This window comes from Sparus aurata, chromosome 16, assembly GCF_900880675.1.
Source record: "Sparus aurata chromosome 16, fSpaAur1.1, whole genome shotgun sequence".
Classification (NCBI taxonomy): Eukaryota; Metazoa; Chordata; class Actinopteri; order Spariformes; family Sparidae; genus Sparus; species Sparus aurata.
The window spans coordinates 23,162,048-23,188,587 of NC_044202.1; the positions used below are offsets into that span (position 1 = coordinate 23,162,048).

General features: G+C 39.5%; 1 protein-coding gene across 2 annotated transcripts; it reads left to right on the forward strand.

Moving 5' to 3' along the window:
• Window positions 1–684: 684 nt before the first annotated feature.
• Window positions 685–26,316, forward strand: gabrg1 (gamma-aminobutyric acid type A receptor subunit gamma1). Of its 2 annotated transcripts, none has more exons than XM_030391768.1 (9): window positions 685–1,058; window positions 10,431–10,591; window positions 11,580–11,647; window positions 13,015–13,235; window positions 13,524–13,606; window positions 16,186–16,323; window positions 16,506–16,658; window positions 18,269–18,471; window positions 19,185–26,316. In XM_030391768.1, the coding sequence occupies exons 1-9, from the start codon at window positions 982–984 to the stop codon at window positions 19,461–19,463; spliced, it is 1,383 nt and encodes a 460-aa protein (XP_030247628.1). In that variant the 5' UTR covers window positions 685–981; the 3' UTR covers window positions 19,464–26,316. The 2 variants fall into 2 exon arrangements, with proteins under 2 accessions (XP_030247628.1, XP_030247627.1); XM_030391767.1 differs by having other exon boundaries at window positions 688–1,058; window positions 19,182–26,316.
• Window positions 26,317–26,540: the final 224 nt, after the last annotated feature.

Genomic DNA, 26,540 nt, shown 5'->3' on the forward strand with positions numbered 1-26,540 from the left:
AAATCTGAAGACTATATTTATATTTAGGGCATTTAGCAGACACTTTTGTCCAAAGCAACTTACAGTAATTCATACATTCATACACTGATGGTGGTGGCTGCCATGCAAGGTGCCAACTAGAACATCAGGAGCAGTTTGGGGTTCAGTATCTTGCCCAAGGACACTTTGACATGCAGACCAATATTCAGATGGAACTGTGGGCAGTGTCATTGGGAATTATACAAGAATGGACAATTCACTGCTTCATGATTCACCCAGCGCCCATACAAGCAGTGTGAGGATGCATGTTCAGCCCTCATGACTTTCACCTCCTTGGAAACCTGGGCTATGGCCCTGCTGGGTGACTGACGACCCATTATATGTAGAATGGACTGAATGTGGCACTTTCCCCTCACATCTGTGAAGATGCCCTTGAGCAAGGGGCTTAATCCAATCCCAAACTGGTCAAGCAGCTCAGAAGCTGACAGCCTGTGATTGTCCCATGTGGCCACCACGCACTGCATGATGAGGCTGTACACAGCAGCTCCCAGCAGCAGGTGCCTTCATCTGCATACAGCTCTGTTTAAAAAATATATATATAATAAAAATGATAATAATCAGTGTGAATAACACGGGAGCAACGATACACTTCTATGACCGTAAATCGGCCATTAAATGGCGAGAAGAAAAAACAAAAAATTCAGCGACGCCGCTGGCAGAGCAGCGTCTGTCAGCTGCCTGTTAGCGGCACTGCAGATGGACTCGAGCAGAGTCAGCTCTGCCGGCATCCTCACTCACTCTGCCACATCCCCCTCCACGCTCACACGCACCTACACACGCACACACACACGCACATCATGGACGCATCTCTCACGTCCTTCCTTCGCTACATTTAACCCTCATCGGCTGCGGTTAGAGGCGAACCTGAAGACGCCAAGTCCGGATTTTCTTCTGTGTTTCCGAGGACGCTGCTGAGGTCGTTTTCCAGCTGTGGAGGAGAGGATGAAGCGGCTGGTGGTCAGAGCGGTGCAGCGCAGAGCCATGAATCCCTGGCTGCTCTTCGCTCTCCTCGGACTGTGGTAAGTGTGCGCTGATGTGGAGGAGCAGGGTGCCTCCATGATGAGAGGAGGACGCCTTGTCACAGTAAACGGCTGCAGATGTTGCCGCCTCCTGCGGGGCTTCGTGTCAGGAATCGCTGCGTTCTGCATCTTGTGCTCCGTCTGTGATCGCAGTACAAAGGGTCATTGTGTTCGCTGGGGCCGCAGAGGGAGAGATTATCCTCCACCTCCTCCGAAAATGTTCTTAAAATTAACAAACCTGTGACTGATGTGTCTGCATTTTTTTTTTTTTTTTTTTTTGTAATCTGTGCGTGATTTTGCGCACAGGAAACGAAGGAAAAGAATGGCTTTAATACACCGGCACCTAAGTTCTGTAGTTTCAGCAGGGGGTCTGTCGTAAGCCTCACGCCTTTGTCTGTCTCAGTAAAGCAGGAGAATGTCATGCATTACGATGGAGGGATGGTGGATGATTTTGCTCCTTGGAAGACACAGATCTTCACTCATCAGCCCCAGAGGAAAACCTCTGGGTCAGTTGATCACAGAGGTGTGAACTGTGTCCGCTAAGGACAGGCCTACTGCTCCTCCAGATGGAAAATGTAAAGATGTGAGGTAGAAAGCTCCAGATCAGCTGAGTGGACATCGCATTTCTTTAAGCAACAAACTCATTACCCAAAAAAGTTACATTGGGGCCTGGAAGGGCTTAAAATTGGCGTCCTGTGTATCAACTAGTGTGTCTGTTCCATGTCACAACTGCTCTGTCTCTTCCTTTAATATCTGCAGTTCTCATGAAGAGATCTGTAGGCTATGTAGTCAATGCTAAAAACATTTAGAGCAATCAGAGCCGATCAGAGCTTCTACTGCTGTCATTCTAGGAACACTGTTTAAAACTGCAGCAGCAGAGGTTGAGATATCTTTACTTTAATCTCTAGAGGTCAAACACCTGGATCCCACATTTCCCACAATGCACCTTAATATTGCCTTTCTAGGCCCCCTCTGTCCAGTAGCTGCCTGTGCCTTTCAAACTGTGTTGTTCATAGTTTTTTTCTTAAGCTTTCTGTTGCCTATGTTGTCTGAGGCCAGGGCTGAGATGGTCACTGGGCATCATCCAGGTTACATTCTCAGACTTGACACAACTCCTCCAGAGGCACACAGGAGATTATAAACCTGTTCCCTCAGGCAGAGAGGGATTAGGAAACTAACATGTAACATTTTTTTGGGGGGGGGGGGGTTTAACCCTCAAACCTTCAAACCCTAACCGTGTGACAGGTTCTTATCCTCTAAAATGATGATGATGCTCGGATGTAATATATAAAGAACTGACACCCTCCACAGTACAATAGGTGAAGTTTTTTTTTCTCTTCACTGTGAAGCTTGAGCGTCACTGTGCAGAATAATGTATGTGAACACGAGGTTGAATTCATTACCATCAGCTGAATCATGTAGCACCTACCAGCATGATTTGTGATATAACAAGTGCTAACGCCAATCCTGTTCTAATATGCAATTCCTATATATATACAGTGAGAATTGCCTTGTCTGTAATGTAGGAGGCATCTCGTGTTGAGCATGACACATGGAACATAAAGAAAAGAATAAGTATTCCTGTATTTTTCAGTGAAGGAGAGGGGTAGATGTAATATAAAGAATTAGTTGCAGCAGCAACTTTTCAACGTTCGCCACTCCTAGCATTTCCCTGTGGTATAGACATGTTGCTAACACTGTAGTTGCTGTTGCAAAGACGGCTTTAGTAATGTGTCCACCGCTAACAGAGTGGCTACTGTCCAAAGCAGAAAACTCCATGATGCTATAAAAAGAGTAAAATGCCCAGTTTTATTAATGCATTGACAGGTTTTGTTACTTACTCATCTAGTAGAAAGAATGCGGTTTATGAACTGTCTCAAATCCTGCTGGTAAGGGTAGGGATGGTGAGATTCACCGATTCGTATCGGTACATCCGTATGAACATTTACGATGTGGTTGCATCGATGACAGAAGTGTGCATCGGTTAAAAAATCTGGATGAACTCGAGATGTATCGTGTATAAAATCTCTGCATCGATAAAATCCGACTCGTATCTATACTTAAAATAAACTAATTTAGAAGTAGGACCAAGTGCTTGTTTCCGTTCTCATCACCACGGCTGCGATCGGCCAATTCAGCCAGAGTCACGTCTCACGCGAGTTGGAGGTGGGGTCAGCAGAGCACCAAACAGCAAGTTGGAAATCAGAGCCGGTCAGAGAGAAAGTAAGCATGGATGAAGAAAAGATACACTCGCCGGTCACTCACAAGTCTGGTGTTTGTGGACACTTCGGCTTTTATAAAAGAGATGGTCAATTTGAGAAATGCCATCTGTAAAATGTGCCGTGATTAAACACACAGGGAGCACGAACAATCTAAGCTCTCACCTGAAGCGGCGACATGGCGTTAATGTGACAGAGGTCCCCTTCGGCTCCAGTGGTTAGCACCAGCGGAGGTACTGCTGCTAACACAATGTTAGTGTTTGTGTCGCTGCGTGGTTACACGTGAGTTGTCCTCGTGCTGAAAACGTGACTTTTACATACATACATGACGTCACTCACCGAGACGCAAGAAGAAAGCAAAAATATATATATTTACGAAGGAAAGTGACAAAAATAATAGTAAGGCAAAGTTACTTGAATAAGTACTTCAATCTGATTACTGGTTTGGAAATATTAACACTTTAGATTACTCGTAGTGGTCAGATTAAGGTAACACGTTACTGGCATCACTGATTGTGTAGCTTAGGTGCAACATGGAGCTTAAAGATGTAAAGAAAAAAAGGAGGAGGAAAGTTGGAGATATAGACCCATTTCAAACAAGTTGGGGCAGTGACAACATGTGTGTCAATCTGTACAATCTGCCAAAAGGCACCACTGCTTAGAGTTTAGTTTCCCATTGTCCCTGTTGAAAGTGTGAAGCACACTGTAGAAATAAAGAATGAACATGAACTATCTGCACCACTTTGTATTCCATTGTACAATATTCTTCTGCATCGCATCGTATCGCACTGTATCGCATTGTGTTAAAGCAAATTGTACTGTATCGCACTGTATCGCAGTAGGTGGGAGAATCTTATCGTATCTTATCGGTGGTTGTTTTATATGAATCTTTAATGTATCGTATCGTTGGCAGTGTATCTAGATGCATATCGCATCGCCTCAGTGTTGAAGATGCACATCCCTAAGTAAGGGGATTCACACATGAATGAGGGAACAGACTTTGACCCAACACAAGCAATATCCTGTGAGACCAACTACAGATAAGAATAAAGGGTGGGGTGGTAATTCATCACTGGGGACGGCTGGACTGGACTTCTAGTCCTAAAAATCGAAGATGTTGCAGGCAATTAGTTAGGTTCAGACACATTGTTTTAATTAGAACAGCTTAGGACTAGTTTACTATACAGAGTGAACAGTGATATGATCAAGTGGAGATATATAGTGCGAACCCTGTAGTGTTTTGAATGTTTTTGTAAAGCCTTATGTATGTGTAAGATATGATAAGTAGGATCTTTAATTTGAATATTTCAGACAAGATTTATTAATTACTAGTGCAGTGCCCGTAAGAAAAATGTATTCCTATAGAAAAGTGGGAGGTTAAGCAGCTTTTTCATGGATGGCCAAATGAGGCTGTGTTTGAAGGTGGGATGTCAGGGATATTTAGGTTTGTTGTGAAATCCGATATTCCAGGGTATAATTGGCCGTTTTTGACTATTCTTGATTTTGCCATTATATTTCCCCTTAAAAACGATTTACTTGGTGTCATTATTTTTTAGCACAACCTCACATGTGACTGTACAGTTACTTTTTTATTTAGACATACTGTATTAACACAATGGACCTAAAATCACAAAAAAACATAAAATCAGAGTAGAAAAGGTTAGATAGAATTACTGTGAAAACCACAAATATGTTTAACAAACCATTTTTTATTACTTATAATGCAAATATAAATTGATGTTTGCTAAATATGTGCATACACCTTAAAAATTTACAAAGTTACATGTAACTATTTACATTTAAATGCAGACAATGCTCATTCAGCAGTCTCCTAATTGTTTTGACTCATTAAACAAAAAAAACACGACTCCACTACACACTAAACACTACATAACACACTAACTATACACTCCAAACATGCTAAATGTCACAAATCTCTCAACTCTCAGTATCGCTGTCTGTCATTCATCTGCCTACATCCCTCCCACAACTTCCTGTTCCTCAACAACCAAACTTGCTGCTTGGACACTTTCGTGACAAAAGCCCGTTTTTACCGTTTCTTCTGCACCAGACACAAAGCCAACGTGATGCAATGTTCGCAAAAAAGCGTGGCGGACATTATTTACCCCAAGTCCGGTTTTGGACGTGCTGGTGAGTCCGGTCCGTTGCCTCGATCGGGAGGTGGGCCGTGTAGCTAGCCGCTAGCTACACACGAACATCCACAGATTCCGATTCCACTTTGTAGTCCGCGCGTCTCCGGATCTCCTCAGACCCGAACAGACTCGGTCCGGACTCTTTTAGTCTCATTAATACACAACAGTCAGTTTAGATGCAACGAACAGAACTGGACCAAACCGCCGGCAAAATCCAGGTCCAGCTCGCGCCGCAGCAGGTATAAATCTGCTTGTTTCTTAAAGTGGGGGGTCGCGGTGGGCTCTGCAGTGATTGGCTCTGGTGCGCGTGTGGCCACGGTGTGCAGTGATTGGCTCTGGTGCGCACGTGACTGTAGTGGCTCCGGTGGGCAATGCTCGTGGAATTTGTAAAGCATTTATGAAATAATTTATTAACGGTATCATTGCAGTCCAAACAAATGCGAAATTGCACACCCTTGAACCACGCAGCAGCCATGTTGAAACTCTCAGGTCAGTCTGATCCTGATCCGCAGAGATATTTGAGGAATACACACACACATACACACACACACACACACAGACAGACATACAGACAGAGATTCCTTGCTTTTATAGAGAGATTTCACTCAGATGATGTCAATACTTACAGACCCCTTCTGCCCTCTTTTAGGAAGAAATTAAGGAACCCTGTAGAGTCCTGGTTGTTGCTTCATGGAGGTTCTTGCTTCTTTATGATCTTGGTTGAGAGAGTTGCACATGCGCAGTACCGATCAGGCAGCTCAGATCAAAAACAGAAGATACTGACAATGGTTACTTTTTTAGTATCTTTGACTTCAGCCTGTCTTTCAAACTCAGTGCCCACTGAACAGTTTTCTGTTTGACAGAGATGGAGGGAAAGATATTGACAAGCCAGCAGCACTTCATAGCATCAATTGACCAGGAGGTAAATCCAGACAATGTACATTCACATTGCACACAGAAGCCAGATGTTAGTGGGTGTGGGCCTTTGTCCAGTGTGTATATATATATATTTATACCATGGTCTGGGGGAATACTCGATTCTGATTGGCTGCAGGGTGTCCATTAACCCCTGATATATGGACACCTACTAAGTAGTTCCAGTCAAATTGACTGTTCACCGCTGTAAATTAATGCGCTAGCTGGTGTATCAAATCTGAATATTTGATTTCCAGTACTGAGTGCAGTCCGTCAGTCCTTCAGTGTCTTATCCTCTGAACACCACAGGGTGGCGACTGTAACACACAAGCTGCAGAAAGTACAATTCCCCTCTAAATTTACTGATACGCGAATAATCTCACATCCCGTTCGCTGTTCAACTCTCTGCCTCAGGCTGCGGCTACAGTAGCGTTACACACGGCCGGTCATTTGTTCGTGAAAATCTTGCTATTGATTTGGGGACAATGACATGACTGGTTTGCTAGCTAATCATGTTAGCTAGCATACTGTCAAATTATATTTACTGTTTGTCAACCGTACGCAATGTTATTGACTTTGAATCTTGCTAGCATAGCGTTAGCTTGATCTGTCTATGATCTGTCCTATTTACTGGAGGAGTGAACAACGTCTCCGTTGCATAAGAATCTGACGGGAGAGTAATGACTGTTCTAGGTATTAGTCAAACCCTCAGGCGTTACCAGGGAAACGTAGTTATGGCTTGTGAAAAACTTTATATTTTGATTGTAAAACGCATGAAAATGTAAATTAATGGTCCAAATTTCTTTTCTTTGGCAAGTGACCATGGTATAAGCGGGATAATGCCCGACGAGGTGTCCATAAACAGGAGTTAATGGACTTCGCGGAGGCATATATATATATATATATATATATAAATTTGACAATAAAGCCTTATGTGATACATTACAAAAGAATAATGGAGGTTATATGACTCAGGACACTACTTAGACCATCTTTAGAAAAAATAATTAAAACATTTAATGAGTTATTATGGCATAAAAAACAATTATCCTAGACTATCTAAAAATGGCAAAGCCATCTGTGCTAAAAGAGAAAAAAAAAAAGATAGAGAATTGAATCAATCTTGACACCCCTACTAAGAGGAAACCAAAAAAAAGTGTTATTGGTTGTCACAGCCATGTGTTGAAACACATTTGGATATAGTTATCCACACCTTTGAAGATTTTGAGGATTGGTGGGCTGTGGCAGTATAGCCAACGAATCTGTGTATCCAGTGAACCCAGACTCCTTTTGTCCCTATGTTAGTGTCCTCAAGCTGAACTTAAAATTGCTCCTTAATACGCGTTTGGTACCAACCAAGTTGTATGGATGGACAGCAGATATATTTATAGACCAAAAGTACCATTCTTAAACAAACCCCACTTTTAATTGGGAAAATGACTCCATTTGCAGTAACCACATTTCTGAAAATGTTGCTATTTTCTAAAGACGATTCACATACAGTAGACGTGGACAAGTCTTATAAAGTATTTTTTGGTTTTCTGGTGAGAGTAGTAAGGATAATTTCTTCTGCACTGGGTTATTATGCTGAGGTTGCGGTCATGTTCTTTTTTTATCAGAAGTCTGGGCTGAATGCCAAGTCCTCGGGTCTCTTTACAGTATCAGGTCCATGTTCATTAAGAGGGAACAGCAGCGGCACACCTTGGCACAGACAGAGTTCAGTTGTGTGGAACTGCCTGTAATAGACACAGCATGGCAGGGCAGCAGAAAACACATAACACTGCCTACAGCTGTGTGTCATTCCTAGGTTACATCCTAAAATCCTTTTAACCCTATCCTTATTTCATGGGATTTACTAAGCATTCTACTCCTCTATAGCTTTTCCAATTCTACTTTTTTTTATAGCTTCACAAATGTATCACTTCCCAAGAGGAGATAATTGAAGAGAGGCTTTATTGAAATGTTTCGGTGTGATAACAAAATGATAGCTTTCAGTGACAGCTGGTTTTATGCTGTGTTGTTTGCTGAAGTAAGCATAGAACAAATACATGCTTTATAAGCAAAACCTTGCTTTTGTCCTTGGAGAGTGCTATGGCACAATGATATTTTGCAAAACAATGTTATGACCTAGCTCGCTAGGGAGAAGGAGGCAACATAAAAAAAACATCGTAACGGTTAAAGTTAACTTCATTAAACTTATTAGCATGAGCTTAGAAAATGGTCAGCAAACAGAAAGAGGTGAGGAAAGGCCTAACGGATGCTGTTTAATCAAATAGATAAATATAACCAAAAGAGATGAGAAAATGAGCTAAGTATTCTTGAAATAAACAACATTTGAAAAAGTAGTGCCACTATTTACTCTAGTCAATATGGAAACTTAAAACATTCAACATAGCAACCATAAACCTAGTTAATCTAAACATAAAATTGCTATCAGTGAAAGTGTAGTGTCAACGAGACTCCTGAACTAGTCCTCAAAACTCTATTGTCTAAAATCATTATTTCATTGTTTGATACATGTACATTGTACATTTTACCAGTGATCAATTTTTAAAACTAAGCCTAGCCGAGTACAACTAGTTTTAACACAACGCACCTCAGTACCTCACAATTATCTTAACTAATTACCGAAACAGTCAGTTTACTATCTCACCAAACAACAGCTAATTGACATCAACATGCTTTTCCTTATTTTCTGTATATGTGTATAATTTCACAATAAATATAAGATATTTAAATAATGAGGCCAACATGCTGTGAGCAAAAAGCTTAGGTATGAGATGGCTCTAAAACACCAGGTTTCCAATTTGTTTTTCTACTTTAATGATGACCAGACGTCATTTTGTCATCAGCTCATTTATTGGTCATCTGCACAGCATGCCCACAACATACCAATCCACCTATGTTAGTGCAGTCCACACGAAAACTGGTACTTTTGGAAACACAATGAACAATGACAATAACGATCTATTCTATTCTATACTAAAAATTATCTCTGATCAGACAAGGGTTGTAGCACAATTTCATAAATAATCTTTGTCCATGCTAACACATCTGAAAAAAACACTTGGCCATTAGGGTACTCTGGGCAACAACTGATGTTGTTAATAGGAACCGGATTGTAAAAACTGTAGTTGGTTGCTGACAGAAAATACTACGAACGAGATTTGAGGAACTCAAGCACGAATTGATTAAAAAAGTCAGAAGACATTAGAGTATAAACATACAGTATAGTGGGGTTGAAGCTTTGCATATAGCCATTAGTGATAATATAAACGGCTGTGGTGATGAGTGATGTCAGGTGTAGATGTCAAGTCAGGTGTGCATATTCTCAAACCGTTTTGAATACCTTATGAATGGAGGTTTTCTTGTCACTTCAAAATGGGAGTACTGGTTGGGGGATTAAGTATGCCATCTGGCATGGGTATACCTCAGAATCCCTTGAGGATGTGCCTAGGGAGAGGGACATTTGGGGCTAAACTGATGAGTACACTTGGAGCCAGATAAATGGCAGAAAATGGATGTAGGAATTAGTATAAATTTAAGTTTAGGTCTATTGGCAATGTTCTGAAGGGTGTAGGGCTTGTTGCTGGTATCTTGAACTAAATCAAGCAATGTCACATAAAGCATTAGACACAATCTTATCTCACGCAGTGCTTCTCCCTTCTGACTGGAAGGTAAACAGAGGATGGGGAGACCATTTCTGTCTGAGTGCAGAGGTAGTTTCCCGCAGGTGTAGGCTTTCCCTAAATGCAGGTGTTGGGATTGTTAGGCTGTTGACTTCAGCGACAAATCACAGGAAATATTCTTTCAGCCAGTTCTGCAGTCAATACTGGTTTCTTGAGTGCTGTGTAAGAGGGTTTTCAGCCCCAAATGGAGTAAAATGTTTAGAGTTTTGAAAACCAGTACAATATGGTCACCCTAAAGCCATCAAATTGCTCAAAACCTCCTCCAAAGCCAACTCATATCTGCATGAACGCCCATATATTTTCTGGCACTAACAGACATCCACTGGATTATATGCACTATACTGTAAGTACCTGTAACTTTGTTTCCTACAACGTTTCTTTTCTTTTTTCACACAGTGCAGCATTTGGCCCTAGTAAACAAGAAGAAGAGGACTATGAAGATGTTCCCATAAATAAGACCTGGGTCCTATCACCAAAGGTCTACGAGAGCGATGTGACTTTGATCTTAAATAAACTGCTGCTGGGTTACGACAACAAACTGCGGCCCGACATTGGAGGCAAGTGAAGTTCATCCTCTGGAAAAGTGTTATAACAAGTTAAATTTGGTTTTAACTGTTACTACAAAACACAACATGAAAAAGTTAAAAGAAATTTAAAAGATGTTGCAGATAGACCAGCTAGGTGACCTAGCACTTAGCCATGCTACTTGAACACCATCTTGCTCTGCATCTGATCAATGGGTCATGCCTTTACCATAGTAGGTTTAGCATGCCTAAACTACACTACAGGTCCAAGTCAACTGCTGGAAAAAAAAACAACAACCGGATTTACTCCATATAAATAACCACGATGCAAGGCCTAATATTACAGTGGGTTTTAAACTAATGCATGAGGAGGGTGACACGTGGAAAACAACCGCACACTATTATGTTTTTGGTCATTGATGCTGCTAGCATTGATAGTCATGTCGATAGTCTTACATTGTGACATTCTGATTGTTATCAAAACATGGCGTTTGGTCAGCAACCCATGTCAGTCCTCCCCCCCCTGTTCAAGCAATAAAAGAGACAATCATTATTTTTGGTATCCCTACCCATTTTATCCAATCAGGACAGTAAACACTGTAAAGAGGCGGCCCTGTCCTGCTCTGTGCACCCATCTATTTGCTGCTATCTCTGGCAACTTCTGCTTTGTATTTATGTGGTGACGTAGAGAGGAGGGAGGGGATTTCTAACTGTAAAACTGACAGCAAGTTAGGTAAAATGACATTTTTAGTGGTATCACTTGGCACCAACATCGCAACAAACTGACTGCAGCTGACCTCAAATATTAAAGCTACTTGGAAATGTAAAACATTAATAAACCTTTAATATATTTCTGGCCTAACCTAACTTAGCTTTAACTTAGGCAAACATTGGGATCTGCAGTGACAGGGCTAGAGTGCTGTTCTTTGCTGTAGCCCAGACTACATTGGATGTCAGCTAACGTCCAATGTAAAGTTGATGCTGCCTTTGTCAATGTGGTATGTCTTCTGTTATGTTTCAGTGAGGCCAACAATAATTGAAACAGCTGTATATGTGAACAGCATTGGACCAGTGGACCCTATCAACATGGTAAGACTTGGTTCTTCTTCTGATCTCTCTGTATATATTATAAAATATATACAGTCCAGTCAGTCAGCAGACATACAGTTGCTACTGTGATGTAGAGAAATTGCAAAGTTATTTTTTTTATTTTAAATAAAAGATGCTTACAAAATAATAACTTACCACTCTGAAATGTACTGCTCCAGTCTTGGTTGCGAAGGTGGTTTGGTTCGTTCTGCCTGTGTTTCAGTATCAGAATCGGGCTTGAACATGTATGGATGTACCGTACATGGATGCAGTCATGGTTATTTTGGATCACACTACCTTGCTCAGCATGACTTTCCCTACTCTGCCTCTGAATAGCTACGTCCTGCCCATTAATTAATGTGAATTTGCAAACTCTCACCAAAGATTACTCAGAGGCGATGTGTCACTCGGTAGCTAAAATGGAGCGTTCAAAGCACAGTGTCAAAAGGGCTGCTGCAGCAATGCACCATATGAGAAAAATAATGTGTTTTTTGAAAATTAAAGCATGTAAACCTATTCTACTAGCGCCCCCAAATAAAAGTATGAACCTGAAAATTAGCATGATATGACCTCTTCAAAGTAAAATGAAGTCAAATCAATGTTTTACTGTCTTTGTCACATGTTTCTCTATAAATCTTTTATATGCCAGGATCAAGCCCAATGGCTTTGAGTTTTGTCTAAAGATAAAGGGAATTTCATATCTTGCAGCTCAGACAGGCACTTTCATATTCTTAAGACATTTTAGAGTTTGTCATCTCCTTGAAAACGGTAAAGAAATGATGATTGTTGATCCTGCACTCGGGGACATATCCAAATTTTTCATTCCACAAATACTCTCTTAAAATGTATGACCCTGCACTGGATGTTTAAAAAAAGACAGATGCTGTCAGTGCAGAATGTCTCTGGGGACAAGGTCTACCAGATGGCCGGACAAAAGACAACTTTGTGACTTTAGTCACTTATTTTGGTGAAACTAGATAATATTTATGATGTCCTCTGGCTGCTCTGCCTCAGCTTTAATATACCTGTTGTGAAATTAATTGCCAACTACTTCTAACCAGCAGCCTCTCAATTAAGACCTCCAGACTGTGGCAGTACACAGCCTCTAAGAATGATGGAGGGCAGTTACAGTACCAATGTGATTTATGGAGTCCTGATGGACATTACGGTAGCTTTGTTGCTAAAGTAACTGCTAACTGCTCAATAGCCTTGCTAACATCAGTTAGTTAGCTTGGCTGGTGTTCCTACTTGCTTGGAAATGGTATTTTAAAACATAGCTCAAGTTAATAAGACGAAATTGATTTGACTTTTTTTTCTTTTTTTTGAGGTTTAATTTCTTAACTTCTCATTTCTTCTTTCTGTTGCAGGAATACACCATCGACATCTTCTTTGCCCAGACGTGGTATGACAGCCGACTCAAGTTTAACAGCTCAATGAAGCTGCTCATGCTCAATAGTAACATGGTAGGCAAAATCTGGATTCCTGACACATTCTTCAGAAATTCCCGCAAATCAGACGCCCACTGGATCACCACTCCCAACCGCCTGCTGAGGCTGTGGAGCAATGGGAGAGTCATGTACACATTAAGGTAGGACAGCTATGCACCTGGTTTGCTGACCATTGTTAACATTTGACTATCAACTCTTTGTTGTTTGTGCAGCTTTAGTGTGTGCATCTGTATTTACTATTGTGTAGTTCTCTTTTAGGTGATCAAAATGTATAAAAGCATGATATAATGGTCATTATGTTTTCTGCATTTGCTGGTATAGTTACAGAGAGAACATGAAGTACATTTGTTATGTGCAGTCACACCTAGGAGGGAAAAAGTCAATGCTGAGACCTGCCTTTTTCTCTGTCACAATTCTGTTTTTGTCAGGTTGACTATTAATGCGGAGTGTTACCTTAAGCTGCATAACTTTCCAATGGATGAACACTCGTGTCCACTGGAGTTTTCAAGCTGTAGGTGGTCAAATGCTTTCCCCTCCCATTTTCGAACCCGCCATCTCGACTTCAACTTCTGTTACTCACCTAGAGAGGGGCTTCTGTGTGGGCTAGCATAGTGGCTAAGCCCTTGCTCCTTCTCCTTGCCGACAGGCCCATCTGCTTGTGGCTGCCCTCTCTCAGGCTGTACCAATCTATCATATGCTCCACCAGCGGAGAGAGGAGGTCACCCAGCCCCATTTTCTCTGACAGACTTAATGAATTATGCACCCTCTCCCAGTCTGATTCATGCTGTCTGTGTCATCCTTCATTCGTCTCTTGCATTGTGCTTTAGCCTCTCATGTCTTGTCATGATTTTAATCTTCCACACGCAAGTGAAAAATTTGAAAACCATTTCATGGAGTGGAGGAAAAATATCAGGACCAAAACAGTCACACTAAATGTCATCAAATGAGCACATACTAGTTGCTATTTTATCAACAAGAACCACTAAACAACTAATGGAATCTGATGAAAACAGCAGCACTGGTCATTTATTTTGCTTACAAAGGAGCCTCCTTTTGCAGTTGTGATGCTCTCAATGGCAGGGAGCAGTCAGTTGTTAAACCAACACACAACGCTCAAAGTTCTCATGAAACGGCTAGTGGGCTGCAGGTTTTAATGACCTGTCCTATTTTTATCAACTGTAAAGACCAGGGAAAACCTCTTAGACTTATTTTTTTCTAAGAGGTTAAATCACTTTATTAAGAACAGTTGGGTTTTTTGATTTGTGTGTTTGCTTATTCAGCAAATTGTGAGTTGTAGTCACTCCAATAAAACACCAACCACTTGGCTGCCGCAGCAGCAGTGTCTCTTGGCTCGTAGGTAGAGCCAATAGACCGGGTGGCGAAGCAGTGGCAGGGCGTCCAGCAGCAGCAGCAGACGGCCTTCCTGTTTGCTCAACCTAATAAGCCAGAGACACTCCTGCAGTGAAGAACCGCACGAGAATGAGTGAACCTGAGAGGGGCAGCAGAAGACTGGGACAGAGGCCACATGGTCAGTGTGTCTGCCAATGGAGCTGAGGCTCAGAGACCCCCCTATCAGACCGCAAGAAAAGCAGACAGAGCTAATGTGTGTGAGATAACCATTTATAAGCAAACTAGAGCTGGTCTTGTGAGAACCATGGTGGGATTCATAATTTGTTGCTGTCAGTCACATGGTGATGGTGCAACCAAACTACACACCTCTGAAATGATTCGCTGTTGGCTTGTCACATGTAGCTACAGGGGTTGGATACGCTGCTTCAGTAAGCCACAGTTAAGGCAGAGCAGCTGGACAACAGTGGAAAAACCCAGGGAAATATTTTGCCAATAAACTAAGATCCAGTCTTACACAAATCAGTGAATAAAGCAATTAAGTTGTGTGATTGGATGAGTTATAAAGTTGTGTTTTTGTATATTTTATGAAGTTGTTTTTGTTTTTTGTTATTTGTACAGTAATCCTAGAGCCAGTCAGGCGACATACTTCTTTTGTGTTAATTGGAAGAATAATTTCTTACACAATATCCCACAAACCAATTTGTTTTCTTGTTAGGCTCGTCAGTCTACCTTTACAATAAGCATTTTACAGGTCACTGTGGAAGGCAATGTATAAGGGCTTATTGATAAAAAAAAAATGTTTATTTCAGATTTTGTTATATAAAGCCAGGCAGACATGAGCCTTCTTTGTGTGAAATAATCAAATTTAAAAGCTCTACAAGTTTGAGTCAAATCAGTATCGTGTCATCAACAAACTTAAACTACAACGTTTTAATTAGGGGTTGACAGAAATGGATTTTACAGGGCTGATACTGATACCGATTATTAGAAATGAAGGAGACTAAAAAACGATTTTTGGCACCAATATTCATTTGCAGTATGAATAAAGATTTTAGTGTCAAAATTTCAAACAGCTAGTGATGGAAAAAACCTAAGCACTATTTACTCAAGTTCTATTCCGAAGCCCAATTAGACTTTCTCTCCACTGCATTGATTTGAAACATTTATATTATTCAGTGTTTATAGGCTATTGATTGTGATGCGTTAACAATCAGATATTGTTGTGGGTGGGGAATTATGGATTTGGATCAGCAATCTGACAGAGAAATCTCAGATAATCTAAAAAATGCTAAATATTAGACTGATAATTGGCCAGGACCAATAATCCTTCTACCCTTAGTAAAATGACAAAGGGGATTTCTCTTTTCTATCATCGTAAACCTCACATAGAGCAATTGCTTCCAAACTGAACTGTCTCGGACTAAATACCAGCTTACTCCTGCGCAAACTACCTATGTCCCACTGACTGTTACAGGAATGTCTATTAAAACTCATGTTGACCTACCACATGCCACAGTGCACAGCCTATTATTTGCATTTGAAGACATCTTGCTCATTTGAAGAAATTTCATGAGACTGTGCAGGTCAGACCCATCATTAATGCTCCCCTTTGGCTTGCTATGGTGCAATGTTCACTTGTGCTGTACATTACACTGAATGACATATCTGAGCTTCGTGTTGGAAATAATAGGGTATTAGCAAAACTTTGTATCCTGTGTCTGTGTTGCGTGATTTTTGTAGATGGTTATCCCAAGAATGAGATCATGTACCGGTGGCAAAGACGGGCAGTGGAGGTGGCAGACCAGCGGTACTGGAGACTCTACCAGTTTGCCTTTGTAGGGTTGAGAAATACTTCTGATGTAGCACACACACAGTCAGGTAAGATATTGTAAACAGGCAGTGTTACATGTTGCCACTCATCTAAAATGGGTAGCCTGCACTGGGTCCCAGAAGTCCCAGTCTGTGCTCTATTTAACGCATCCTTAGCTAACATCTTGAAAATGTCTGTCCCGTCTTATTGTTTTATTTCCTATTCACCCTTTTTTTTTTTTTACTTTCAGGTGAATATGTTATCATGACGATCTTTTTTGATCTGAGTCGGAGAATGGGATACTTCACCATCCAGACCTACATACCCTGCAGTATGATTGTGGTTTTGTCCTGGGTATCCTTCTGGATCAACAAGGATGCTGTGCCAGCCCGCACATCTCTAGGTATGACATCTTATTATTTCATACCAAGTTGAAGAGAGTTCAAATATGCCTTGCTCTGTAAATCAATGTACTGGCCATCAATATTCAAAATATTATAACAAAATAAAGGCTGTAAGGGCCTGAAAACAAACACTATTTCCCATCAATCTTTCTCAGTCATTTCTTACTATGAGTGATGGGATCCTATCCAAAGCAGAAAAAAATATGAGAGTGAATAATTTATCTCTATCTTTATCTCACATGTAGCCTGTCCAATCTTTTCGTATGGGCCAAATGAAATGGTTTGATGGGCTTATTAGAGGCCTGTGTCAGAGGCAGATCATGGATTTTTTTCTTTTATTTGTCAGAGCTTTTGAATAATTTATTGCTGTGGGGATGTTGAGATGTTTTATACAAATATAGTAAATAGGGTTTCTAGAATAACTTGCCAACCCAAACTCTGAAGCCTAACATTTGAAGCCACATTTCAAAGTCTTTAAAGTTGTGCTATGAGTGTTTCACACAAGTGCCTCACAGCTATGCAGAGTTAATTGTTGAACCTTGAAATCCAGAAATCTTTTGAGGTCAAAACTGTGTTGCTCTATGCTGTATAGCAGAGTGTATTCAAAAAAAATTCAAAAAGGTCCAGATAGTGAGAATGTCCTCGAGCAAAGGTCCTGAACCTCATAATGTATAATTTGCATTACGTTTCAGTTCAGAGTACAGAAGTAGCCTAGTAGTTGTATCAATTTCTGTATGCTGTCAGCAACTCACTGTACAATTGGATGAAGTATAATTCTATTATTCTTTCTCAATTTTATAAATATTTCAACAATATACTAAACACTGTGTACAATAATAACAAAATAGTAAATTTAAATCTAACGATGAGAACTTGCTTGTCCTCTTGCTTCCACTCTCACACACTCTCTCACAACAGAGTCATTTTTTGTGATGTGAATTTTAGATTATCACTTTTGATCGCTTTTCTCTAGAGACTCGATAAACTTAGAAAACAATGTAGGAAAGATGGGAGGTAGAGCTGAGGATTCCTGCCCAACTCTATTGTCTCAGTGTTGCCTTGAAAGCATAACGCATTTCTATTGGGATAACTTTGTGAATTGACAGCAATGACAGCTCTCTCTCTTGTTTAAAGTAAGACTAGCTCAATTGAGTTGAATAGTGTCAAAATCAACTAGATCTGCTAGTTGCCCTCCACTGCATATCATCTCTGTTATAACAGACTGGAAACTGTCAAAAGAAGGTAAACATTGTTAACATAGCTGTGTAAATATGAGGCCCAGCCAAAACTGCCACTACCATGACTGAAACTGAAATCCTGGAGCTATGCCTGGTCTGTGGGTTATACAGGGCCCCCTACACCAGTTCCATAAAAGGATAAAAAGCTGCAGCAGTTATTCTAGAAACACTCAGAAACACAAAGCAACAGTCCAACTTTGTTGCAATACCCTTGATTGCTATGGAATTTAATTGATTTTGCACTTTGGCTTTTACACAATCGGTCAAATTCATAAGTAATTGTATTTATTTACACCAGCATTCAAATGAATGTAGAGGAAAAGCTATTTCATATTCCACATGCAAATGTGTATCTCTGACAATCCAATTAGGTATCACCACAGTGCTCACGATGACAACTCTAAGCACCATCTCCAGGAAGTCCCTGCCCAAGGTTTCCTATGTGACTGCAATGGACCTGTTCGTTTCTGTCTGCTTCATCTTCACCTTTGCTGCCCTTATGGAGTACGGCACTCTGCACTACTTCACCAGCAACAGACAGACCAAAAAGGCAAAAGCCAACAATAACACACAGGTACCTAGCACTCATTGTTTTTTCTGTTCCTTTTCAATGTGTCGTTTTCTTTTGAGACCAAAAAAGTAGAGGTCGGACAATTAATTGCCGCTGATAGGACCTTTCACAAACTATTGGTACAGTTGGCTGAACTTGGCTCTGATAGCTGCTGATGGTTGTGCAGCCTCCACCGACAGCAGGGGAGTACACCAGTATTTTGCGGGGATACACTGAGTCATCATCATTTGAGGACTACTTCTGATGAGAATATCTACATCCTCCGCAACAGACTTTAATTAACGTCGTGTTTTTCAATGTAGAGTAAAGTTATCCTCTACTTGATGAAATACCTTCCAGGCTATATGGTTGGAAAATATGGGGTAAGGTTAAACCTTTGCAGTCCTGGAGTAACGTTATATGTTGAAACATCTTATTTTACTGGGGGCTGACAAGTGTGGCATTCATGTGTGGTATCGTTCTTCAACACACTACCGAGGCTCCTTTTCGTTAAATTAATACATTGTCAAATCGCCAATGTGTATTGTTTGGCAGAGAAGATTTGGCCCATTTTTCATGGGCGTGACCCACATACTCCTCATCCCACAAATGGATGTTGCTTACAAATCAAATGTGGCACCATTTAAAAGGGAAATAAACAGTGTTTATATATATATATATGAACATGAACAAGTAACACACTGAAATACCTGCGTGTGTGTTTTCCTCCTCAGCAGAAAGCATCCAGCATGGTGAACATCCGACCTGGCACATCCCTGCTGCAGATGAATAACATTGTGCCATACCATGAGGAGCCTGACTATGCTTACGAGTGTTTGGATGGTAAAGACTGTGCCAGCTTCTTCTGCTGCTTCGATGACTGCCGATCAGGTGCCTGGCGTGAGAACAGGATGCATGTGCGGGTTTCCAAGATTGATTCATACTCACGAATATTCTTCCCTACAGCTTTTGGCCTTTTCAACCTGGTATATTGGATAGGTTACCTGTATCTATAAAACCAGTACCTTAAAAAAGGACAACTGGAGTTTAACATCTGCAAACATTTCACTAAAGCGAAGCTGCTCTTGTAGCATAAATAATTGCTACTCAGCAAACATGTATGGCAAAAAAAGAACTAAACTGAAATCTAGAGATGAATTAGGAATGGCAGTGCCTTGTTTTTTTTCATACTAGTAATGAGGCAAAATGCAAAAGAGTGCTGTCAGTCTGTCGATTTGTCCAACTCCTTGTTCCAGAGCAAGATTGGTCAACAGATACTGGCTAGTATGCCATCAAGAACAGTATGGAGATGACTTAACATAGCAAGGAATCAAAAAAAAAAAAAAATGGCTGTATTTCTATGAAATTTGTTGAGGACATTCATGGTTGCAAGGTTGATTCCTTTTTATGACCCTTAAATTGACAGTGCTGCAGCAAAGTGGTATTCTCTCAACTTTGAAATGCGCTCCTTGAGTATTTTTATACCCAACAAGAAAACATCTCAAATATGCCACTCTGATTTATTTTCCACTTTTACAGATCCTTTGGTGCATAATACAGTCTATCCATCTATCCATTGTCCACCACTTATCCAGATTTGTCTAAAGGTTTATATTTTTATCTTATGCATATACCCCTTGCTCTGGTGTGCTTATGTGAAGGTGCAGTACAAAACAGGGTGTGATAATAAAGGGAGCAAATAATGAACATGGCATAAAGAGCCAGAATATCTGTGTAGCAAGGAAATAGGACTTTGCCTGCTTTGTGAAGCAAATAGTCAATGGTGATTACTTTAATGAAGTGTTTTTTGTTATTCCAAACCATGACCTGAAACATTATCCTAACCCTAACCAACTAGTTTTGTTGCCTATATTTGCATGTCTTTTTATTGTTAACTTGACCACGGAATGAGAAGGTGAGGCCTAACAAAAATAGACTGTGGCCTGGTGGGTCTATTACATGATTTGGCATGGTATCAGGTTGTGTGAAAAACGTTTCAGTACATCTGGTCCACATTTTTATTCAGCATACATTGCTTTTGGCAGTTAAAATGGCAGACATAACCAGTGGGAGAATATCAGTGGGGGCTAAGGAATGTTGATTTCAACAACCAAAATGATTTTGCAGTGGTGGTATATAAACCTTATTAGATTAAAGGAGGAGTTGAAAGTATTTTGACTCAATTAACAGAATAGATTTGATTTGTCTGCAAGCTGTCAGACCCTCGACCTACCCATAGCAGCTCTGACACCAGAAATGTTTGCAGGAAGTAAAACTCCAGTCTACAGAGGAGATATTGCCATCAAAGAAAAAAAAAATTGCCCAATGTTTGTTTACTCTTTGCCACCGTGCTATTGACATTGCTAAGAAACGAAACAGAGCGAAAAAGGTGCATTGCACTTTGTAGCTGTAATGTGGAATATGTGTGGTAATGTGGTATTGTTTCCTCCCTTAAAGGTATATTCCCAGATTTTCTTAAAATGACCAGTTGTTCACATGATGTAAACTCAGCTGGGTTACAATAATCACTTGAGATTTAAAAAACAACAGTTGTGTGTGACTATTGGTCACTATATTACAACCATGGAGCATATCATCAGATAGCTGGACAACTCCATTGTTCCTACAGTTCTATTTTTCTAGGCAGCACCTCACAAATTTAATGGTCAGTGAGGTCAAACTGGACCAGCCTCGCTCAGAGAGTAGTGCATGGTATTCATTTGTCACCTATGTCAAACAGTGAATTGTCATAAACAATGATGGTTGATTTTCGAGCAGCCACATTTTATACTCTAAAGTATCATAACTTACACAAAGTGCAAGAATTGTCTTTGATGCACTGTTCAAAAAAAAATGTGCGTACACTCTTAAAAACACTTGTGTTCTGAATTTAAAGTTTCCACCTCTAATTGTGCATTTCTTCCATGAACAGATTCGAAAAAACAATGTCCTTTACTATACAGGTCATAAATTACTTGTATTTCCTTTTATAAAGTTCTATTGCATGTAAAATAATCATATTTCCAGCAGCATCTTCGTAGAAACACTCTGCACAACATTGTATCTATATTGTCTGAGTGGCATCTGTCAAGAGCATAAAGTCATGAAGATCTCATAAAGGAACGGACAGTTATGATCGACTTAAAGCTGAAAGCTGAAGGTTTTAAATAGTTTGACGGTATAAATTCTCTATAATCACCTATCAGCATTTGAAAGTAAAATCCGTTGGCAAGGGACAAGTTTTGGTATTGGAAGAAATCTGCTTTCTGTTTGTAGTCAGTTTTCAGTCTTGACAGATTATGTTTGAGTGGGTTTTGGTTGCATGCAGGTAAATGCAGTCCGTGTGGAGAGGAAAAGAGATGGAAAGATTGGCATAAGTGCAGTCTCAGAATCCATCTTTCCATCCAGCTTTTTGTTAACTAGCTTGTCGCTTCAATCAGCCTTTTATATTTTTCTATCTGCATTCAAATGTAGATAACTGTTTATAGAGTTGAGCCAAATGAAATGATCAGGATAGATACCAATTATCAGTCATTAAGACTGATAACTGGTATTTATAACCGATATACATTTACAGTAAAAATAAAACTCATAATGTCATCATTTTTAATGTGATATACCACACAATCCAATACTAAGCTTGGCAGAAATTCAAGCATACAATAAAATGAACTGATGCACTTCAGAATAATATACTACTGGAATATAGTTACTAATGCATTGTTCACTAGTGTCATCACTTCAACTGGTTAATAATTGCTTTTATACTGCTGAATGGATCAATATATGATAGCACACCAATTCATTTGATGATTGTGGAGTAAAAAAAGTATAATATTTGCCTCCAAAATGTAAGAAAGTAGAAGTATAAAGTATTACAAAATGTAAAATTGTACTTCTCCAGACTACTTGAGAAAATGTACATAATTATCTCACCACTGGATTAAAAAAAAGAGACTTAGATGCAGTTCCATTATCTCTTAAGTGTCTAACAACAATATCCTGCAGAACTGCAGCTCTCTAACATTTTAGGAAATAGTCTTTCCTAGAGTCTATTACAGCAGCTTCAAGACACACATCATTAACGTCACTAGAGTTAACCTGTTTAGACAGAGAATATGACGGGCCCAGGTAAGTGCAGGAAATACTGTTAAAGCCGATCATTGTTCTGCTAGGACCTGATAATTGGCCAGGTCAAAAATAAGTCTGTAAGTCTGATGGACTGTAACATTTCTTTTGGTGATGTTTCTCTAAGCATCATAATTATTGTCTCTGCTGGTCAGTACAGAAAGTATATAAGCTTTTATAACACAAGCATATTATGGGTTACACAAGTTCTTTGCCTCTTTTAAACAAACCAGACATTGTTAAACTGTCATTATGAGCCCATACTATTACTCAAGAAAATAAGTTATTTAGCATTTCATGTAAATAGTACTATGAAAAAGACTGAGCCTTCAGCCCTAAACAGCTGTACTCTTTTTTTCAAATCCACTAGTTACCCATTAGTTATCCACTAGTTATACTGTGCATCAATATAGACTGCTACATCCTTGGCTTTTTCATTATATTTGAAAAGATAAAGAGAGAAAACAAAGGTGAATACTACTTCAGGTATTTTTCACACTTAAATGTAGGAATGGAAATGAAACACATGCAGACAATGCAGATACCAAGAGAGGAAAAATGCTACACCAACATGTTCCTCTTAAATAACTGCAGACAGGCGGTTCTTGAATTTATCACATACACCAAAGAAACTGTTTGATACACTTTAATTGCATCTCCTGTAAAAATGTCATGATTCACATAGTATTCGATTGAATCAAGTTTCCATATGTTAAACATCAGATAAAAAAAACAGTCTTAAAGAGCATCTGCAGTGAAGATGCCATGTTTGTGGCATAGCTGTTAATTTAACCCACGTTTCAGAAGTAGTTTTCAAACATGCAAGTATATAAAACGGAATGTACCTAAAGCAACATTAAACTATGCAAACATGAACATTGTTGCAACTGTTCTCCTAGAGTGACAACTGGTGGTTTACCAAGTTTGGTCTGAACAAGGGATGTACATCGATATGATTTTTAATTGATCAGTGATTTTAAAGACATAGTACATAGTCTGGATTGCACTGAGAAATGAGGAATGCTTGACATGACATTACATGTCTGTACATCCTTTGTTTGAACCAAATTGATGAGTTACAGTATTTTCTACTTCACAAACTTAGTTCACTTCCCAATTACAATTAAACCAGTTTTTTTATTTGAAACGTACCTCTCTTACCTCTCAGACTTTTCTTATAATAGGTGGGAGGAATGTTTTCATGTCTTTCAGCAATATTGATGCAGCTTGCACCAATGTTGCAACTATATGAGAGAATTCTCATGGTCAAAAATACAAAAAGTAGATTTGATCATATTTCGGTAAAAACTGTTGATTGCGTGTTGTTTTGATAGATTTATCATAAACTACATTTCCACAGCACGAATTCTACCAGTACTAGCCACTCTGCATCTATCAGTCTATTCCTTAGACAAAAACTGCCCCCACTCACTTATTCAATGTAAACAGTTCTATTCTACTTTGCCGTTTTTTGTCATTGTTAAGCTTCTGTCAATGAAACTCAGCACCTGCACCATTATTTCTCATGAAAAGCCCTGTAGCAGCTCAAGATTGCATAATACCTACCTTTCTTCATAGGATGGACACTATTTCTGCTTGATTATCAATATCACCCAATCCCAATATACACACATACTTTAAAATACCAAACAAAAAAAACAAAAAATGGTGTTAAGCACACCAAAGCATGACATGCTTTGCTGTGGTGTGTGTTTGTTACTCCGCCCACCAGGCCTCTAACCTAAAGGCAGGAAGACAGAATGAGATGTTGCCTGAACATTTGCGCGAGGTGATGGACGACCAGATTATCATAGTTTATAAAAATGCAGTGTAGAGGATACAGCCGTTTCTCAAAAGAGACGTGTAAGAAGTAAGATGCTTATTCAATCCGCGCTAGACCTGCTCCACTGTCACTCTGTTTGATAAAGAGAGTCCAGTCTGCGCTTCAGTTACTTAACTGACAAACCAGAGAACTGTAGAGTAATATTGGACTTAAATAAATGTTTTGTATAAAGTGGCATGCTCCTTCAAATTGCCCACAAGAGTCACTGTACACAGCAGTAGTGGCAGTTATGAACTCTCTTCAGGGGTCTGTCTTACTCTGATGTGACTTTGATTTAGGGGGACACTTGAAAATGTCCTCTAAAACACCTACAGTATATGTTGTTCTGCATAAGTGCCAGGTTTACAAGAAATGTAATAATGCACTCATTCATATATTAATAAACACATAAAAGTTACAATGGATTTAATGTTAATGTGTTGCCTTCAATTAGTATTGGAGGTGTTCTGCTTCCCATTTGTTGTCCTAGTGACAATTTAAGTTGTGCTGCTAAATTTTTTCGGGCTTGTGCTCCTTTGCTCTAGTGAAAGGAGTAGTGCTATAGTAGAAAAAAAGGTTATTCTGGAGCTCTACTTTGTTATTGAACTGATGGAATTAGTGCTATGGAAATGCACAGTACATAATGAGTGGATTTCTGAATTTATGTGACCCATTATAGTATGGGTAATTTAACCGCACTTAGATGTTTTTTTTCAATCAGCTTTTATGAGACATGCCTTTTTTTGTTCGTGCCATATTTTCAAATTGAGAGGCAGGCCAGTTTAAATATATTGAGTTTAAGGTTTAAACTCTCCAAACACTGCAAGCCTATCTTAAATTTAACCAGAAACTATAGAGAACAAAATTCAACACACATCAGTGTTTTGCTCCACCACAGTATGGTTAAGCTTTACAGTCAAAACACACACCTTTACAGTTCCTGTCCCAACCTCAGCAGAAGGGAAACCCTTAATTATGATTTCCCTCCTCCACTCACATTATTCTTAGAACTGATCAGATCTGTAAAATTTATAGCAGACTCGGTAGACCTGGTAAGACTGTATCAAAAAGGAAATTCTGTAGATATGTGGGTTGCAAAAATGTTTTGATGATTCTGATTCTTATCATTATGATCCTTTTAAATATAGCAGACTGCATTTTAATGTAGTGTCGGTCAAATATATCCCTCCAAAGGATATTTTTTTTTACTAAGTGCATTTCCAAATACAAACTGAATATGTTCAACATTTACAATACAAGTTATTTACAGCATAATAAATGCAAGCACCATTTGTTTTTCAGAGCTTCTTTGCCCACATATTGTAGCTACATTGCTGACTATATTTAATTGCAGAGTGTAATTCCAAGAATTTTGCACGTTTTGACAAAGCTGTGTCTTAGCTTTAGCACTGATGGCTTCTGCCTACACATTGTAGGATAGTGCAGTGTAGTCTCATTGGGCCTTCAGTTCCCTCAGCTTCAACACTCCTATGTCTTGGCTTTCAAAAATTGATTGTTTTCATGATCTATGTTAAAAGTAAAATGTGCGTTTAGATGGCTTTTCAACTTGTGTGTATTTCATTTCCATATTAGTGTATTCCAAAGTTGCTCTGTAACATGTCATACATATTGTATTGCCTTCTTGTTAAGTAGTTAATGACTTCAAAATCGAATGCTGTATTTTTCAGCCCAACAACCTCAAAAAACATGTTCAATAGATAGGTGAACATGAGAGCAAGGTTGTTTGCTGTACTAGTTATACATGATTGGCATAATACTATGTATTGCATTCAACTCAAGCCATATAAACCCATCTCTCATCTGTGTATGTCATTCTCTGTAAACGTTGCTCATATTGTATCGTGACTATTAACTCAATACACTGTGAGAAAATAAAGCAGTGCCTGGAAAAAGTGTTATTCTGAGACTCAATGTTCACTGATTATTGATGATTAGTAATCACAAAGCTTAGCAGAAATGCATTTAGTCATATGTTTAGTTGAAGTAGAATTTATAGTATAATTTAGCTTTCCAAAATATAAAGTGCACTTCAGATTGTTATACTACTGAAATATAGTTACTAATACTAACTGGTCAGGCTAAATAATGGACCAGCACATGCAATTGTTGACGTTTTACAATG